At 49.9% G+C, this 19953-nt stretch overlaps 3 protein-coding genes across 10 annotated transcripts in view; 1 reads left to right on the forward strand and 2 right to left on the reverse strand.

Moving 5' to 3' along the window:
• Mast1 (microtubule associated serine/threonine kinase 1) overlaps positions 1–1061 on the reverse strand; it is a 32815-nt gene extending 31754 nt beyond the window's left edge. The window contains exon 1 of one of the 2 annotated variants that reach the window (XM_034522411.2): positions 972–1061. In XM_034522411.2, coding sequence (XP_034378302.1) covers positions 972–1010 — 39 coding nt within the window. In that variant the 5' untranslated portion in view covers positions 1011–1061. The remainder of the gene's footprint in view (positions 1–971) is intronic. The other variant, XM_076915532.1, reaches the window with a different exon arrangement.
• Rtbdn (retbindin) lies at positions 905–10917 on the forward strand. Of its 7 annotated transcripts, XM_076915535.1 has the most exons (8): positions 905–1026; positions 1541–1620; positions 4503–4577; positions 5117–5291; positions 7084–7288; positions 7414–7524; positions 9476–9572; positions 10290–10917. In XM_076915535.1, the coding sequence occupies exons 4-8, from the start codon at positions 5123–5125 to the stop codon at positions 10488–10490; spliced, it is 783 nt and encodes a 260-aa protein (XP_076771650.1). In that variant the 5' UTR covers positions 905–1026; positions 1541–1620; positions 4503–4577; positions 5117–5122; the 3' UTR covers positions 10491–10917. The 7 variants fall into 7 exon arrangements, with proteins under 7 accessions (XP_076771650.1, XP_076771648.1, XP_076771651.1 ...); XM_076915533.1 differs by lacking the exons at positions 905–1026; positions 1541–1620 and adding an exon at positions 1672–2157; XM_076915536.1 differs by lacking the exons at positions 905–1026; positions 1541–1620 and adding an exon at positions 1672–2130.
• Positions 10918–12158: 1241 nt separating this feature from the next.
• On the reverse strand, positions 12159–19014 carry Rnaseh2a (ribonuclease H2 subunit A). The gene is made up of 8 exons (XM_034522413.2): positions 18878–19014; positions 18613–18684; positions 18364–18493; positions 18177–18264; positions 14281–14418; positions 14089–14176; positions 12442–12565; positions 12159–12357 (listed from the first exon to the last, which is right to left on the reverse strand). Exons 1-8 carry the CDS (start codon positions 19002–19004, stop codon positions 12216–12218), a joined length of 909 nt encoding a protein of 302 aa, XP_034378304.1. The 5' UTR covers positions 19005–19014; the 3' UTR covers positions 12159–12215.
• Between the last annotated feature and the right edge of the window lie 939 nt (positions 19015–19953).

The following is a 19953-nucleotide window of genomic DNA, read 5'->3' on the forward strand; positions in this document are numbered from 1 at the left end:
GGGAGCTAACCTCCGAGGAGGCTCAGAAGGACCAGCCTCTGGATAGCCCTAGGAGGGAAGCATTGATCATTTCACCTATGAGATTAGTTTATGAACTCAGAAAGGCAAGCCCCAAATCCCAGAGGACCGTCAGTCTCAAAATCCCTACCTACTTTGGGGGTGGGAACTCCTGAGGATTGGATTTGTTCCAGCCTTCCCCTTCACTCCAACAACCCTCAGTATCCCACTCTGCAGTGGACTCACGGCTCCTGCGCCTGCGCAGCCTGGCGACCAACATCTTAGAAGACTGCAAGGAGCTAAAAATCGCTCCCGCCCACCCACAAGCTGGGCTGGACTTAAGGATCGCGGGCGTGTGTGTGTGTGTGTGTGTGTGTGTGTGTGTGTGTGTGTGTGTGGTGGGAGTATTGTAGTGAAGGGGGTGGAATGGAAAGTGGGGATGCTGTCTAGGTGCCTGTCCAATTAGGGCAGTAGGAAGAGTCCTAGTGGCCAGACAGGTGAATGGAGGACTCAGGGTAGCAAGGCTAGGAAGGGCTCTGGAGGTGGTGAGGGGCGAGGCTTACAAACAAACATGTTTACAGCTGCTGAAGCGTTGGTGGCCCCGAGGGTCTCGAACCCTGGGGCAATAACTTTACTTGCTGCACCTTCACCCCCAGACTGTCCAAGTGCCTGGGCAAGAACCTAGGTCCCCTCTCCCTCCGACTCCGGTGGGGCCAGGCGCCACCCAGGCCATCCTCGAGGGGGCGCACTAGGATGCAGCCCCTCCAGCAGCCTCCGGGATACCCTGGCGACGCCTGAGGGGCGGGGTCCGAGCTGCCAGGACTCGCGGACACAGCACTCTTCGGCCGAGAGCATCCTCTGGCAGTACGAAGGGGCGCCACGGCTGACCCCGGTGCAAGTTCTCCTGCGTTCTGCTCGGCCCCGCCCCAGGGCACCGACCCCATCCCCTCCTTGGAGCCCGGGCTGCGGCGTACCTGCAGCCTCCGGCGGCGGATCAGGCCAGAATCGTCCATGGCGGCGGCGATTTCGGTCCGGGGGAGGGAGGAGGGAGGCGGCGGCGGCAGGAGGAGGGAGGAGGGAGGGAGAGAGAAGCCTCGGGGACCGCGGCGGCGGCCGGCGAGGGGGGGTTGCGGGGGGCGGAGCGAAGCGGGGCGGGCCCGGCGCCGTCACTGCGTCTGGGAGCCGGAGCCCGCTTTCGGCCACCGCTGCCCGCGCTGGGGGTCTGGGGGAGGGGGCGCGGGTAAACGGGGTTGGATGGGTGGAGTCTCCAGATGTCCCTAAGGGAGGCATGCTGGAGACAGACCCTATCAAGACAGTCTCTTTCACAGACCCTCCAACCCAAGAAAGATCCCCAAGGAAGCTAATCTCACAGATGAATTCCCCGTGAGACTAGAGCCCCCCCACCCCCCAACACACACACAGGAGACACATTCTCACAAGGCTGTGATCTGCTATGAAGAGCTGTCCCCTCACCCTGAAAGTCACTCCTAATAGAGATAATGTCTGAAGGGTGACGTCTCATCTCAATTTCTCCCTTCCTTAGGAGTCATTTCTTCAAAGATCCAATAAGTGACATCTTTGGGAACCCTAGAAAGACTATCCCCCCAATGGGACCACTCGAAGGTATATTCTCTTCTCTGTGGGAAATTGTCTCCACCCCAGGGCACCCTCAGATCCCCACAGATGCATTCTTCCAGAGTCACGTGTTCAAGCAAGAGGCTGGACCTCATGGGAGTTTCCCCCTCAGAAAAACGTGTATATACACACAGACCTCCTTCCTTTGCCTGCTACAGGGCAAAGTCCCTTAAGTCTTGAAGCCCCTCCAGAGTTTTGGCCTCATGGTCAGGATTAAGGAGTCAGGCCAGGTCAGGGTATATTTATAAGAGCGATTAGCTGGTAGTTGGGGAGGGGGCAGATGAAGCGAGTTTTGCTCCGCCCCCAATAATCTCTCAGCTGAGCCCAAACCAGACCATGCTTCTCAGAGTTGGAGAGAACATCATCTGAATCCCAGACAGAACGGGGAGGTCTTTCTTCCCTTGGGTGGCATCCTGTAACTGACCCAAGGTCTTGAAGGGCAGGGTCTCTGAACTAGAGCGACCTCTGCCGGACAACGGAGACGACAACGAAGTCTGGGTCAGTGTGTTCTTGGTTGAGCCTCAGGTCTGCACCTTTGCCTGTATTATTGTTGTCTGTGTCTTTCTTTCCGTTGGTCAGCGTAGCCATCTCAGTGAGTCTTTTGCTTGTATTGTCTCTGTTCACGGTTTGTATTTTTCTCATGTTCCTGGTTGGGAAAGCTGTCCCTGGTGCTGGCCTCCTGCTACTGTCCACGGTGCTGAAATATGAACACCCTAAAGGAGATGAGGGTGTGTGTGTGTGTGTGTGTGTGTGTGTGTGCGCGCGCGTGCGCGCGCGCGCGTAAACAGGATCTTGTGGGAGGGAAAACCCACAAACAGGATAAATATGACTCTCAACCACCTTGACCCAGCCCAGACAAAAGCTGGATTCTGTAGACTTGATTCCTGGGGCCTCTGTGATACCACTGTTGACCACAGAAAGGTGAAGGCAGAAGTTCCCGTGGGCTCCAGAGGGATATCTTACGAGAGGGTTGGTTTTTTTACTCAACATTTACTGAGCATGTGCTGTGTGTAAGTGTAGAATAGTATTTGGCAATATAGGAGTTCGTCAATAAAAGACATAAAAAAACAAGAACAAAACAAAAAACAGACAAACAAAATCCCTCCCTTGGAGCTGGAAAGATATCTAATTCATTAAGAGCACTGGCTGCTCTTCCAGAAGACCTGGGTTTGATCCCAGGCATTCATGTGGCAGCTTACAATTATTCATAACTCCAGTTTCAGGAAATCTGATATCTTCTTTTGGCCTCCTTGGACAACAGGTCCAGACATGCATGAAGCCAAAACACCTCTACACATAAAATAATTTAAACTTTATATAAAAAGCGCGATTGCTGCTCAAGCAAAGGACTAGAGTTTGACTCCTAGAACCCACATTGGTTCACAATAGCTTGTAACTCCAGCTCCAGGTGATCAGAGGGATCTGACCTCTTCAGGCACCTACAGTAAAGTGCACAGAGACCCCTCCCAAGGCATACTAAAAAATAATTAAAATAAGACATGAAAAATGCCTCTGTACCCTGAGATAGGAGAAAGACACATTTCTGGTGGTCTGGTAGACACATATTCTACAAGGGTGGATGCATATACTTTTAAAACATGCATATGAAATATGAATACAACCAGAAACAATGTTGCACAAAGATAATACACATACATGTGCATGCACATATTCAGTAAATACATGCACACACACACTGAACATACTTACACATATATCCTCCTCAAGCACAGGCACAAATATTAACATATACTTTGTGCATACTTCTCAAATAAAGACCCACCTGTCCCCCAAAACCTCACAAAAGGGGTTGGGAAGATGACTCAGTTAAGAGAATACACTACACTTGGAGAGGACCTGAGTTCAGTTCCCAGCACCCATGTCAGGCAGCTCACAACTGCCTGTAACACCAGCTCTGGTTGATCTGATCAGAGGACTCTGACCTCAGCAGCTGATTGCACTCATATCTACAGATCCATATGGACACACACAGACACACACACACACACACACCATGGAGACATAATTACAAATAGTAAAATATATAAAAGGAAAACTACAAACACATAATAATCAAAGAATCACACACAACATATGTATATATTTGTGAATATCCAGCAAACATTATGTACATAAACATATAAAACTCATACCTTACAATCATATAAACATATACTTAGGAAACACAGACAGACACTCATCAGATGCAAGTACGCTCAAAAATACTCTTGAACATCCCAACGCACACAGTTCCAAAACCCAAGGATGCTCAACAGTGAACGATTCCCTCCTGATGCACAGCTCACCAACTCACACACAGATTCATGTAAGTACATGCACACCCCACCTTCTCCAAAGCTGTTTCCCCTCCCCCACGGGTGTTTCCCCCGGTTCTCCATCTTGAGTTAATTCTGTGAAGACTGGGACTTTTATGTCTTGTATATAAGTGCATCACCCAGAACCCAATACAGAGTATGTGTTTAATAAATGTCTTTTGAATTAATGGACAGAATGCTAAAGGACACAGTTTTACAAAAACTGGAGAAAGGCACAGAAGCAACACCAGCATGCACATGAAACTACTTACCCTAGAAACGTCCTCTCCATAACACAGAGAGAAGAGACACAGATTCAGGAATCACAGATCGATCACAGACCAACACAGAGAGAGAGAGAGAGAGAGAGAGAGAGAGAGAGAGAGAGAGAGAGAGAGAGAGAGAGAGAGAGAGAGAAGGGTCATCTTAAATCCTAAGTTTAGCATTGGGCAAGCTTGTGGATATAAATGCACCAGTCCCAAGTGCATCTGTTTTAGGATTGTGGAGGTGGGGCTTTGGAAGTCCCGCCCCTTAACCAAACCACACCCCTTCCAGTTGCGGCTTTTTGCTGGCCTTGGTTCGGTGGTTCTGATGTGTCTCAGTATCCCCTAGACTCCAGTCCGCTAACAGGTGAGTGGCAGTAGGTAGAGCGTCGGGCGTTTTGTCTCCCGTATCTTTGGGACTCTAGAGGAAGAACCGCAGCCCTGCACAGTCCGGCTTGGTACTAAAGGTCCAGCCCTTAGGAAGCTCCTAAGCCGATTGTGAACCGAGAGAAGGTGACCATGAAAGGAGTAAGCAGGGGGCGGGGGGGGGGGAGTGCTGAAAAGAGAGAGAGGAAGTCTTGGGTGGAGGAGGGGCTTGGAAGAGCTGAGGTGGTCCCGTTACTCTGAAGAAAGTTGGTAGCAGAGGACAAACAGGGTGAGAGGCTGGTTGCATGGGAGTGGCGTTTTGACCAGAGGAATGAAAGAGATGTATCTGGTGGGAGGGGCTCTTGGGTGAGAATCCGCCTAGGGTTTGAAGATCCCTTGGCCATTGCCTGGCCTCCTCATCTATGGTTCATCCTCTGTGCTACCTGGCAACGAGTTCTGGTGCACACCCACCAGTGCCAACCAGAACCTCCAGAAGGAAGTCACCCCTCATCCCTCCGTATCAGTTGGCTCTTGTCTCAGGTGGACATGGCCCACAAAGGCCTCTTCCAACACAGCGGCCTGGGTTGGGCCCTGCGACTGATCCTGGCATGGATTTTCTTGGTGGCCTGTGGAGGGAGCCACCCACTGCAAGCTAGGTCCTGGGGACACCCTGGGCTGGCAGCCAAGGTGAGCACAGACCAGCTGCAGCTAGCAGGTGAGCATCCTCTCTCACCCCTAACCCCCAGAAACCCCCCGTAGATCTTCCTTGTAAGAGGTCTTAGGGTAATAATAGAGGGTGGGCAGACAGAGTTAGTGATGACTTCTGGTTTTAACAGCCCAGAGTCTGGTTGTCAGAATTCCGGGTTCAAATCCCAAACCCATACCCTGGTGCTCTGTGACCTTAAGCAAATCAGATAACCTAGGCAGAGTGTTAGGCATGGTGGTGCCCACCTGTAATCCTCACACATGGAAGGTGGAGTAGGAGGATTAAGATTTCAAGGCCAACCTCGGATATATGGGGAGCTGGTCAGGCCGGGCTACATGCAACTGTCTCAAAATAAACAGCAGGAGCTGGGCAGTGGTGGTGGATTTGATCCTAGCACTGAGAGGCAGGCAGATCTTGGGGTATGAGGCCAGACTGAATTCCAGGACAGCCAAAGCTACACAGAGAAACTCCGGGTCAAAACATGAAATAAATAGGGCCAATGAGATGGCTCAGCGGATAAAAGTGACTGCTACCAACACCAGTTACTTGAGTCAGATCCCTGCACCGGAAACTGTGAAAGGAGAGAACCAGCTCCTGCAACTTGTCCTCTGACCTACACACACACACACACACACACACACACACACACACACACACTGTGACATATGAGCTGTCACACACATACACTGTGGCACATGAGCTGTCACACACACCGTGGCACATGAGCTGTCACACACACACTGTGGCACATGAGCTGTCACACACATACACTGTGGCACATGAGCTGTCACACACATACATTGTGACACATGAGCTGTCACACACACACACTGTGGCAATGAGATGTCACACACACACACTGTGGCACATGAGCTGTCACACACATACACTGTGGCACTTGAGCTGTCACACACACACATACACTGTGGCACATGAGCTGTCACACACATACACTGTGGCACATGAGCTGTCACACACATACACTGGCACATGAGCTGTCACACACATACACACTGTGGCACATGAGCTGTCACACACGCTGTGGCACATGAGCTGTCACACACACACACTGTGACACATGAGCTGTCACATACACACACTGTGGCAATGAGATGTCACACACACACACTGTGGCACATGAGCTGTCACACACACACATACACTGTGGCACATAAGCTGTCACACACATACACTGTGACACATGAGCTGTCACACACACTGTGGCAATGAGATGTCACACACACACACTGTGGCACATGAGCTGTCACACACACACATACACTGTGGCACTTGAGCTGTCACACACATACACTGTGACACATGAGCTGTCTCTCTCTCTCACACACACACACTGTGGCACATGAGCTGTCACACACACACTGTGACACATGAACTGTCACACACTGTGGCATATGAGCTGTCACACACATACACTGTGACACATGAGCTGTCACACACACACACTGTGGCACATTAGCGCGCACACACACATACACACACACACACCTGCTAGAGCAGGACACACAAATCACAGTCAGCTGCTGAGGACAGTCTGAAGCAGCCCCATACTCCACACCTGGGATCAAAACAAAAACATATTCTTATTTATTATTTATGTGCTTTTTAAGAGGAACAAAAATTCCAGAACTGTCATTATAGGTTTGTTTTTATTTTTAGCTACGATTTCTCTAAGTTGTCTAGCCTGGTTTTAAATTTGAGATGCCCCTGCTTCAGCCTCCTGAGTGTCTGGGATTACAAATCCCTGCCATGTCATCCAACTAAAGAGAAATATATCTTTAAGGTTTTTCTCTTTGGGAAAGCAGCTGGTGGAATTTCCCATTGTCAGGGCACCTTCAGTCCTCGGTTTTACCACCTTACCCAGGGATCCAAGTTCCTGGTTCACAGATACCACCAGTGCCAGAACCTTGCTGTACTACAGAGACAGACAGACCAGAGGCATCAAGCCCAGAGAGCTTTCTAGAGAGCTGCGGGGCACCAAGCCCAGGGTGAGTACTGTGTCCTCTAGCTTGTCCCCCTGTTCTTTGCCCTACTTGCCCTAGCCTGGTAAGATTAGACCCTTAACACCTCCCTGAGAATCATGGGGTGTTCGTCCTGTCTCTCCTGCATCCAGATGTGAATTCTTCCTGGGACACCTTCAGCGAACACTCCGCGATCGCTTCTACCCACTGCTGTTCCGGGTACTCTCAGTGCAGCCTCTCTGCCCCGAGCTTTGCCAGATGTGGTGAGAGAGGTGGGAACAGGGGCAGGGGCGTGTCCTACGGTATGGTGCAAGACAGAGGACCTTGATTTGCCCCTTCAGAGCCAGAATGGACGGGTCTGTGGAAAGAAATTTAGTGTGTACTCTGCAAAGCAGAAAGGAGAGAGGCTTGAGAATGACCTGGCATTTAAGCAGCGCGAAGGAGTGCTTCTGGTGGACCAGGAAGCTTCAAAAGTTTCAGGCTTTTGACTTGCAGAGAAGCTAAGAGGGACTGCAAGGAGCTGCTACGAATAGGCTGTCTGGCTAGAGAATAGCGTGGCAGTTAAGAATGCTTACTGCTTTTTCAGAGGACCGGAGTTCAGGTCCCAGCCCCACCGGCCTCTATCAGGCTCACAGATGCCTGAAACTCCAGATCCAGGGGATCTGAGTTCCTCTTCAGACTCCCCTGGCACCCGTACTAATGCACGTACCAGATGCACACAAATGATTTAAAAATAATTTTAAGCCTTTAGGTGGTGGCACATGACTTTAGTCCCAGCACTGAGGAGGCAGAGGCACATATATCTGAAAGGACTTGGAAGTCAGTTGGTACAAGACACCCCAGGACCAAGTTCTTAGCACAAAGGAGACTTATTTGCCTCAAGGGGGAAAGGGCACTGAATAAAAGACAGGAAACAGGCCAAGGGAGAAGGTAGGAGGAACAAGGGAGGGGACAAAGGACTGCCTCTGGAGAGAGGAGACAGAAGTGGCCTATAGACAAATGCTGGTTTATAAAGAGAAAACCCCATGTTACGATGACGTTCTTAATTTTAATTAAGTATGTTAATTAGGGGAGCCAAGGGGGCTTTTAGTTGTTGGCCTTCAATATTTTGACAGCTGGACCTTGGGAGTCGGTCTCGGTCTTGGGAGGAGAAAGTAGCCAAATAAGAGAACAGACCTGGTGGTTAGCTTTAGAAAAGGAATTTGTTTTTAGCAAGGAAGAGGGAAGCAGGAAGAGCAAGGCCTGCTAGAAATATGTTTGCCTGCTAGAGTCCCTTCAGTATCTCTGAGTTGAGGCCAGCCTGGTCTACAGAGTGAGTTCTGGGACAGCCTACATAGAGAAACCCTATCTTGAAAAACCAAAGCAAACCAAGCAGCAAACTCTATCTGTCTGTGTATCTATCTATCTATCTATCTATCTATCTATCTATCTATCTATCTATCTATTCTTCAAGACAGGGTTTCTCTGTGTAGTCCTGGCTGTCCTGGAACTCTGTAGACCAGGCTGGCCTCAAACTCAGAGATCCACCTGCCTCTGCCTCCTGAGCCCCAGGATTAAAGGTGAACACCACCACCGCCCAGCTACATAAGTTCAATTCTGGCTGCCTACATCAGGCTGCTTACAAACACCTTTAACTGTAGCTCCAGAGGATCAGATAAACACACACACACACACACACACACACACACACACGCACGCACGCACACACGCTTGCATATATGTACACAGATAAATTAAATAAATAAAAATAACATTTTTTAAAAGAGGGGGCACGCCGGGCGGTGGTGGCACACACCTTTAATCTCAGCACTTGGGAGGCAGAGGCAGGCGGATTTCTGAGTTCGAGGCCAGCCTGGTCTACAGAGTGAGTTCCAGGACAGCAAGGGCTACACAGAGAAACCCCTCAAAAAAGAAAAAAAAAAAAAAAAAAAAAAAGAGGGGGCACATTGTGGTGGTGGTGATGGCCTGTAACAGTTGGGAAAGAGAATCAGAAATTCACGGTTCTCCTTAGACACAAAATAACTTCTAGACTAGCTTCAGACACACTCTCACAAAAACAAACAACACAATCAATTCCAGAAGGAAACTCTGGAAACGCTGGGTATCTGAGGGAGTGGGGCCTGAGAAGAGACCTTAGTTTGAGGGGGGACATGTGTCTTTAGAAGCCCACTGACTCCAAAGCCTTAAACCTGTCTTCCCTTCCCACATACCCAGGTTCACCACCTGCCATGCAGATTTTATTTGTGGCCCAACTTGGCTGCAGTCCTCTGGAAAGAGAGGCTGTGAGCCTAGCTGCCCCACCTATGGGCAGGTGAGTAAGGAACAGAGGGTGAGAGAAAGAAATGGGATCTGTAATATGGTCTGGATTACTGACATGCAACACTATCCTTTCATTTTAATTACTTTAGATAGGGACTCTCCATGTTCAATTCTAAAACTCAGTTCGTACACCGTGCTGACCTTGAACTCTTAATGACCCTCCAGCCTCTGTCTCCTCAGTGCTGAGATTAATTCCTTTAAAGGTGTGGGCTAATCTTTTTTTTTTTTTTTTTAAGATTTATTCTTATTCTGTGTATTAGTGTTTTGCCTGCTGCCTGCATGTGTACCACCTATGTGCCTGGAAGAGGCACATACATACAGGACATACACTCCCCTAGAATTGGAATTATGGTTGTGAACTACCATGTGGGTGCTGGGTCCTTCATAACAGCAGTCGGTGCTTTACCGGCTGAACCATCTCTCTTCCCAAGTACCTAGCACTATTGTAAGGTACCTAGCCCCTAGGCTCACGCCGCACTCTTCCACATTCTCAGCCTCGGTGTGGGATGTGTGGGTAGCATCCCAAGAGCCCAGACGATAGATTTTCCCACCAACTCTTTGCTCTCGGTTCTCAGCCCCTCCCCTGGCTCTGGCCCCTGAAAGCAACGCCATACCTTCCCATCTCCCAGGCCATACCCCGGTCCGGAAGACCCACCCCAGCGGCTCAGGTTCCACCCTCTCGAACCCTGAGCCCCACTCTTTCTCCTAGACCTTCGCCAACGCCACAGATCTGTGTCACTCTGTTTTGGGTCCCGCGCTACGGGTAGCAGCTCCTGGCTCGAGTCATTGCCTCAACGTCTCCGGCTCCATCTCCTCTCCAGGATCCCACCGCCGCCGCCCTCGTGCCTGGATTTCAAATGTTGCAGGCAGCAGCGGCAGTGGCAGCGGAAGTGGTGACAGCCCTGAGTAGACGTTTGGCTCTCAATAAGTGTCCCTTTCCTAGGCCAGGAGCCACCCAGAGTCCTCTCTCTTCCTCTCTCCTTCCTTCCTAAATCAGGCCCTGGGGTTGTCTAGTCAGGCCCTCCCACTCATTTTCCTAGAAACGACCTTTCACTTATTTTGCTTTCCCAAAATAAAGTTGCCAGCCTAGACCATGCTATACAGCATACCTACTACTTGGGGAAATACTTGGGGGAGAACCTGCCAACAATGAGTCTTAGAGAGGAAAAGGGAAGAACAGAGACCAGTAATATGGTCCACAAGCCGACTCTGGTGACCAACGTTCTATCCCCAGGACTCACATGGTAGCAAAAACCCAACTCCTACAAGTTGTCCTGTAGGCTTGCCGTGACACTTGTGTCCCCTTTCCCCAATAAATAGATAGATACATACATACATACATAACATAGTTTTTGGCTTTGATTTATTCAATCAGGGCATAATTATATAGCCTTGACAGATGTGGAACTACGTAGACCCTGATGGCCTCTAACTCAGAGATCTCTCTCTCTCTCTCTCTCTCTCTCTCTCTCTCTCTCTCTCTCTCTCTGTGTGTGTGTGTGTGTGTCACACACACACACACACACACACACACACACACACACACACACACACACAAGGAAGAGGAGGCAGAGGGCCGAGGACTGGAAAGATGGCTCCAGGGTTTACAGCAATAAAGAATGTTCTTGCAGAGGACCTAATTCCCAAGACTCACAAGGTGGCTCAAAAACACCTCCAACTCCAGTTGCAGGGGACCTGGTGCCCTCTTCTGGCTGCCTTAAGTACTGCATGGATGTGGTACACAGACAACATACAACTTCTTTAATTCCAACTCTGCAGAGGCAGAGGGATACCTGTGTGTTCCAGGCCTGTCTGGTCTATGTAGCAAGTTCCTGGACAGCCAAGACTACTTAGAGACCCTGTCTCAAAACAAAAACAAAGAGGAAGCACAAGAGAAAGTATGTGGGCTGGAGAAATCCAATGGTTAAGAGCATACACTGAGCTGGGCAGTGGTGGCGCACACCTTTAATCCCAGCACTTGGGAGGCAGAGGCAGGCGGATTTCTGAGTTCGAGGCCAGCCTGGTCTACAAAGTGAGTTCCAGGACAGCAGTGAGTTCCAGGACAGCCAGGACTACACAGAGAAACCCTGTCTTGAAAAACCAAAAAAAAAAAAAAAAAAAAAAAAAAGAGCATACACTGAGTTCAGATCCAGGAGCATCTGAAGCCAATGGCCTTCAAGGGCGCTTGCATACATGTGCACACTCATATGTGTGTATAGCCATACAAAGACATACACACAAACACAAAAATAATTTTAAAATTAAAAACAAAACTGTGGGCATGATAGTGAACACCTTTAATCTCAGCAGAGGTAGGTGAGTCACTCTGAGCTCAAGACCACCCTGGTCTTCAGGGAGTTCCAGCATAGTGATACCACACGGTGGCTCACAACCATCTGTAATGGGATCTGATGTTCTCTTCTGCTGTGTCTGAAGGCAGCTACAGTGTACTCACATACATAATTCTTTAAAAAAAAAAAAAAATCAAACTGCACCAATCTAGAAATGCCTACGCGGTTTGATGGATCGGCTGCTAGACACAGGCACGCCTATCAGACCTCAGCCAGAAACCACTCCGTCCACTTGCGAACAGCTTTTATTCCTGAGTTAGAAGGGTGGGTGCACACACTGGCTCTTAGAGGCTGCTGGCTGCCTCCAGGCCTCGCTCCTGGAAGTATCTGTGGGGGGCTTGAGGGCGGCAGGTCTGCGGGCCCTGGCTGAAGTAGGAGGTTATTCTTCCGGGTCGCTCAGGATCCTCCTCAGCTGCTGAGTCCTCCCTGTGGGAGAGAGGAGTGACTGGCCACTTCCCATTGGGCCTCCGTTCACCTGGTCTGTTCCCTCGGCACTCTCAGGACACGAACCAGGTGACGTCTTCTGCCTCCTTTTCCAGGATGGCCTGGGCTGTACTCCAACTGAACCGCACAAACTGGGGGAAGCCAAACACAGGGTCCACATGTTTCCTCAGCCAGGCTTTGGTCTTGGGATCTAGGGTGACAGAGGTAATGGTGACAGCATCAGAGTGGCAGGTGACAGGTGACAGGCACATGCCACATTCATCCTGCTTTACTTTTTTCTGCTTTTTGAAATGGAGTTTCACTATGTAGACCAGGCTGGCCATCCATCTGCCTCTGCCTCTAGAGCTGGGATTAAGGGTCTGTGTCTTTGGCTTCTTGAGTACCAAGACACCCTCCACTGTTAAGTTTCTTATTGTCCCAGGTCCTTAGCCCAGGCAAGTGTGGTCCACCCCCCAACCCCCTATTCTGTGTCCTACCATTGCTTAAGAAGTTCTGGGGTTGTTTCTGAGACTGGAGTCTCAGTGTGGAGAGAGTATGGAATGAATCCATGGCCCACACTCCTTCTGGGTTTTATTTTAATGTGTATGCATGTTTGTCTGTGTGTGTGTGTGTGAGAGAGAGAGAGAACAGATGAAACACACATGTCCCAGGAGGCCACTGGATCTCATGGAGCTGGAGTCACAGGCAGCTGTGAGCTGCCCAGTGTGGAGCTGGCAACTGAACCCTGGTCCTCAGCAAGAGCAGCAGCTGCTCTTAGCCACTGAACTATCTCTTCAGACCCCAGTTTTGTTTTTTGAAAATATTTCCTTTTGGGCTGAAGAGATGGCTCGGAGGTTAAGAGCAGCCACAGGATAGATCCTAACTGTCTATAATGAGGTCTGGTGAGGTTTTCTGGAGTGCAGGCTGAACACTGTACACATAAAAGAAAAGAAAATCTCTGCCTCCTGAGTATTATAAAAGCTTTTTAAAATTAAAGAAAAGGCTGGGTGATAGTGGTGCACGCCTTTAATCTCAGCATTTGCGGTGTAGACATAAGCAGATCTCTGAGTTCAAGGCCAGCCTGGTCTACTAAGTGAGATCAGGACAGCCAGGGCTACAAAGAGAAACCCTGTCTGGAAAAAAAAAATAAAAATTAAAGAAAAGAACAATAAAGCTGGAGGCCAACTTGAGCTACGTGAAATAATCTCCTCCTCCCCCTCCTCCCCCTCCTCCTCTTCTTCCCCTTCTTCCTCCTCCTCCTCCCCCTCCTCCTCCTCCCCCTCCTCCCTCTCCTCCTCTTCTTCCCCCCTCCTCCTCCCCCTCATCTTCCTCCCCTTCCTCTTCCCCCTCCTCCTCCCCTCTTCCTCCTCTTCCCCCTCCTCCTCCCCTCCTCCTCCTCTTCTTCTTCTTCCTCCTCCTCTTCCTTCTTCTTCTTCTTTTGGTGGTGTGGGGGGGTGGGGGGTTAGTTTCAAGATAGGCTTTTTCTCTGTGTAATAGCCCTGGCTGTCCTGGAATCCCTTTTGTAGACCAGGCTGGCCTTGAACTCACAGAGATCCCCACCTGCCTCCACCCCACAAGTTGCTGGGATTAAAGGCATAAGCTACCACTCCCAGAAAGTTAAAGACAAGTTTATGTTACTTACATGGGGTGGGGGTGGAGGAATAACACACAGGAGGGTGAAGGAGAAAAGGGAAGAAAATTCATTCCCAAGATGGACCATTGTCCTCAGCTCACCATTGGGATAGCCTGAGCCATAATCGGAGTCCAGATCCTGTAAATTCTCCACAAATTGCCAGTTCTTCACAGCCTGGTCTCGAGCCACCTGCAGGCAAGACAGTAGCTTTGAGCCTCTGTCCTCACGGGAATCTTGCTTGTTCCTATAGGAGGGAGATGCTGGGAGTGGGCCCTGGCCATCAGGATGCTAACCTTGGCAAAGATGCTGGCGGCACTGACCACAGGGAACAGGGAGTCTGCTTTGGCCCTGACTGTCACCTCTATCCCTGGAAAGCGCTGTTGTAACCGAGCCTGGTATGTCTCTGGCATTCCTACAGTGTCCACAAATACCTGTCATAGACACAGAAACATGAGAAAAGAAATGTAATCATTTAACAGCAGGCAAACATCCAGTCTCCCACTGTCCTGAGGACCCCCAGGGCCTTACACAGGCTACACAAATACTACCACTAAGCTACCAGCCCAATGTTGTTATGTGCATGGGTGTTTGCCTGCATGTATGTCTGTGCACCACATGTGTGCCTGGTGGTGTGGAGAAGCCAGACTCTCTGGAACCAGAGTTATAGACAGTTGTAAGCTCCCATTCAGGTACTGGAATTTGAACCTGGCTCCTTCAGAAGAGCAAACAATGCTGTTTAACTGGGCCATCATCTCTCCAGCTCCCTGGTTTGTTTGTTTGTTTTTAATTTACTATAAAATGTTTGCGGCCAGGGAAGATGGCTTAGGAGGAACGGGTGCTTTCAGATCTGACATCCTCAGTCCCCACAGGTAAAAAGAGAAAAACTGACTCTGCACAGCTACTGACTCCCCATGTGTGCCGTGCGTGTGTATGTCAGCACTCAGGCACAGACCACAAACAAAAGACATGGTTGGGGGCATTTGTTTTTGAGACTGGGTCTCACTCTATATCCCTGGCTGGTCTTCAACTCACTATGTAGGATAGCCTAGCTCCTGACTTGAATTAAACTACATGTATGCATGTCTGTGTACCGTGGCTGTGCCTGCAGAGGCCAGAAGAGGGTGTCAGATCCATTGGGACTGGACTATGGAGTTACAATTCTGAGGCGCCGTGTGGGTGCTGAGAATTGAACACAGATTTTCTGAGAGAACAACAAGTGCTCGAAACTGTTAATGCCTCTCTCCAGGCCCACAGTTAAAACAAAACAAACAACAAAACTTATTCCAGCAGGGTTAAATACAGCTTAATGGCAGAACACCTCTTTTTTTTTTTTTTTTTTTTTTGGTTTTTCGAGACAGGGTTTCTCTGTGTAGCCCTGGCTGTTCTGGAACTCACTAATCCGCCTGCCTCTGCCTCCCAAGTGCTGGGATTAAAGGCGTGCGCCACCACTGCAGAACACCTCTTAACATGCAAACAGCTCTATGTTCCATCCACAGCACTGCCCAAACAGTGGGTCTCAACCTTCCTAATGCTGTGGCCCTTTAATGCAGTTCCTCATGTTATGGTGACACCCCCACCATAAAATTACTTCATTGCTGCGTTATAACTGAAATTTGGTGCTCTTATGAGTCACAATGTAAACATCTGATATGCACGACATTTAATATACAATCTCCAGTGAGGCTGCAAGCGACATGCGGGTTGAGAAAAGTTGGCCTAAAACAGGATAATGCTGACTCATCATGCTACAGCCTTCGAACACTGAGTGCTCACTGTTATCCTGGGGGCCGAGGACAAGGCAGCAAACACCTAAACCAGAACCCTTAAAGATGGTTCTGTAGGCGGTGTTCGCCGACCATGGCCAAAGCCCAGGACATTCCTAGCTTTGGTGGCACAGGCCTGTCCGCCTGGCACTCGGAAGGTGGAGGCAGAGGTCTGGAATTCCAGGATAGGTGCACATGGAGTTGGAGGACAGTCTGGGCTAACAGCCCTCAGAACCAAACCCAAGGGGCTGGAGAGACGGCTCAGCGCCCGCCCGCATGGTGGCTTGTTCACAACTATTTATAACCCAAGTTGAAGATCTGATGCCTTCTTCTGACCTCCATGCGCACCAGACACACATGTGATGTGCGCGCACGCACACACACACACACACACACACACACACACACACACACAGGCCCAACATTCATATACGTAAAACTTTTTTAAAGCTCATTAACTTAAAAAAAAAAAAATACATTTCACAGGGACTCTCTGCTCTGCCGAGGACAGAACAAAGTTGGGGGGGGGGCAACAGGTGGGACCATCGAAGAAAGGACACTGCACAGGATCCCAGGACACTGCCCCCTCATACAGGACAGAAGCCGGTATGAAGGGGACCTGTGGAATCACTCTGGACCACTGAAGACTAGGACAGGGAGGCTGGGGCATACATTCAGGCAGAAATAAAAGTAGGAAATCAAAAATAAGATCTCCTAATGCCAAATTTTCCAGCTAAACTTTTTCTTGAAGGTAATCTTTTGTGGTGTATGTGAACACGTGCACACGTGTGCCAGGCTGTGTGGTGTATGTGAACACGTGCACACGTGTGCCAGGCTGTGTGGTGTATGTGAACACGTGCACACATGTGCCAGGCTGTGTGGTGTATGTGAACACGTGCACACGTGTGCCAGGCTGTGGAAGTCATCTAGACCGAACTCAGATTGTCAGGTGTTCTCGTCTACTGAACCACCTTGATGCCAGAGAATAGACTCAGGTCCTCCGGTGTGCCAGGCAGAGGCTCCCCTGCTGACCTGCAATACCAACTGGCATCTCAAGTCCATCTACCTTGTGTGCGTGTATTTGTGTGCCAGGTGGTACATGGACATTCTAGTGGAAGCCAGAGGTCACAGTCAGGGGGTTTCCTCAGATGCTCAAGAGACACTCTAAAGCCAGGCTACAGGAAGCTGTTTAAAAGCTAGGGTGGGCCGGGCGGTGGTGGCGCACACCTTTAATCCCAGCACTTGGGAGGCAGAGGCAGGCGGATTTCTGAGTTGGAGGCCAGCCTGGTCTACAGAGTGAGTTCCAGGACAGCCAGGGCTACACAGAGAAACCCTGTCTCAAAAAAAAAAAAAAAAAAAAAAAAAAAAAAAAAAAAAAAAACTTAAACAGGGCTAGAGAAATGGGTCAGAAGTTAAGAGCACTCTTCAGAGGACACAGATTTAGTTCCCAGCACCCACATCACAGCTCACAACTGTCTCTAACTCCAATCCCAGGGGATTCCACACCTTCTCCTGCCTTCTGTTGGCACCAGGACTCCGTGGGTCAAACTCAACGCCTCCCTATGCAAACTCAATAGCCCTGATTTTTTTTTTCATTTTTAAATAACTAATGTGTACTTTAATTTCTTTAAAAAAAAAAAAAAAAAAAAAAAAAAAAAAAAAAAAAAAAAAAGACATGTGGGTGTATTACTTGAGGAGACCAGAAGAGGGAATAGGGTGCCCTGGAACAGGAGTTAAGACTGTTCTGAGTCACCCAGTGGATGCTGTGGATCCAACTCAGGTCCTCTGGAGGAAAGAAAGAAAAGGGAAGGCTCTCCTCTCTCTAGTCAAGGCCTCTCACTGAACCCGGACCCCAACAATTCAGCTAGATTGGTTAGCCATCAAGACCCTAAGCACTGGGGTGACAGGTGTGCCTGGTGACATTGCTGTGCCTGGCTTTACATTTGGATTTTATGAATGCAAACTCAGGTCCTCACACTTGTTTCAGACAGGGTCTCATCCTATGTGTGATGGGATATCCTGGAACTCAGACATCTTGCCTGCCTCGTGTGCCTTCACAGTCATGCTTCTGCAGCAAGCTCCTACCATCTGAGCCATGGAAGGTCTCCACACAAGCCCTGAAGTCACCATCCCTCCTCTACATGTCCAGCCTCTTGTGACTTTTTTTTTTTTTTAAAGGGTTCAGGTTGGAGGTAGCCTGGGCTGACATTCAACTCACTCTGTAGCCAAGGGTGGCTGTAAACTCTTCATGCTCCTGCCTCCACTTCCTAAGTGCTACTACTCTGGCTTTACGAAATGCTAGGATGGAGGCCAGAACTTCATGCATGCTAGGCAAACAATCTACCAACTTAATACATCCTCAGCTTCAACTTTTTAAAGCCCCTTTTATCAGAAGGTGACCAAAGGGCTGTAACCCAACAGCTCACCTGGGTGACATTCACATTCTGATCCAATGCATACTGTATCAGCCCCGCAGCTGTGTCATGTGACAAGGAGTTGAGGTTGTACTTGACCCTGTGGTGAGGGACAGAGTTTAGTCCACACCATCGCAATTGCAGGTCGCAGCCAGCCTGTGTTGGTTGCTCTTCCCCCACTCACGAAGGGGCCTCTCACCGCCCAAGCATGCTGGTAGAGATCAGGTTTGGAGACAGGATGTCCAAAGCCCAACCCACAAAGTCTCCTCCGTCCTCCTCCATTTTCGCAAAGAGCCGCTCCCGCTCGTTCTCCGTCAAGGTCTTTGAGTCTGAGAAGAAAGAAAAAGGGGGCAGGTGGTTCTTTCCATTCCTGCTTTCCCCTCTGTATCTCACCTGCCCTCCTGCACATATACAGGAACCCAGAGTGCAGCATTCAGCACAGGCTCACCTGCCACTTTCAAGGCCTCCAGATCTGCCAGGCGGGACAGGGGGCAGTAACAGATTGCGTAGACCATGGGACCTTGGGAGGAGGGAAGTTAGAGTTCTGAGAGCAGGGTTCCCACCAGTGAGTACGTACAAGCCTTGTTCCATCATCACCACGGCCCAAGGCCATCCCACTATTGCTTCTGGATCCCAAGGCCGTGCATGAACCCCATTGCCGTTCCTCTGAAAACTGCACCCCTTTCACCCAGCCCGCGGCCCTGGGAGCGCACCAAGCACAGGGCCTCGACCCGCTTCATCCACGCCCAAGACGCACGGCTCCTTGAGGCACACAGCAGGTACAGGAGAACTTAGGCGACAGCGGCCCGTATTGTCCCTCTCCAGCTCGCTGAGATCCATGCCGCCTCTGCGACAGCCAACAACTGTAGAACACAATACTGCAGGCGCAGATCCCAGCGCGCGTTTTCCGCGAATACTGCAGTTCTTGATGCTGACCAATCGGCTCGCAGGACCCGCCCCCGACGCGCCCTCCGGCGTGGCCGTTTACGCAGGCACCGTTGTCGCCGTTGTCGCCGCTGTCGTGCTCTCTCCTGGGAATTGTAGTCTTCGAGGACTATCTCCAAGGGCGTGGTTTGTAATCGAGGGTGGGCAGGGTCACTTTGCAAGCTCCGCCCCGTTGCTGCTGGAGCCTGGCCTTCAGTGACTGGTACAAAGAGAAATACAGGAAATTAAGATATAGTTAGGTAGATTGGTTTGTTTCTTTCTTTTGAGACAACGTCTAATAAAGCCCAGGCTGGCCAACCTTGAAGTCACTATGTAGCCTAGGATGACCTTCTATTCATAATCCTCCTGTCTCCACCTCCCTGATGCTGGAATTACCAGCCAGCTCTCAGTTAAATTTTTTGGAGATTTACAAGATCATTGCACAGGCGGAGCGCTGGTCTCACCGGGTCCTGGTCTCCTACTACCTGCCATTCAGATCTGTACTAGCCATCTGTCTCTGTCTCTCAACCATTTTTTTTTTTTTTTTTTTTTTTTTTTCTTTTTCGACAGTCTCTGTGTCTCTCTGGCTGACCCAGAACTGGCTACATAAATCGGCCTTGCACTCACAGAGATACACTTACCTTCCTTCCACACTGCACAGGTCCTACCCTCCTAGTGCCACCTCCTAGTACTGAGTGTCCCAGATTCCACAAGGCCTAGACCTTCTGACTCACGTTTCCCAAAACCCCTCTGTTAATGGCTTTCTAGGACACTGCTGCCTCCAAGACCTGCCCATATCATCTCACCAAAGGAAAGCCTTCTGTACCACTGTTGGAGGTGCCAGGCTTTCTGTTCAGGGTCTGTA

Source organism: Arvicanthis niloticus, chromosome 18 (assembly GCF_011762505.2).
Source record: "Arvicanthis niloticus isolate mArvNil1 chromosome 18, mArvNil1.pat.X, whole genome shotgun sequence".
NCBI classification, from domain to species: Eukaryota; Metazoa; Chordata; class Mammalia; order Rodentia; family Muridae; genus Arvicanthis; species Arvicanthis niloticus.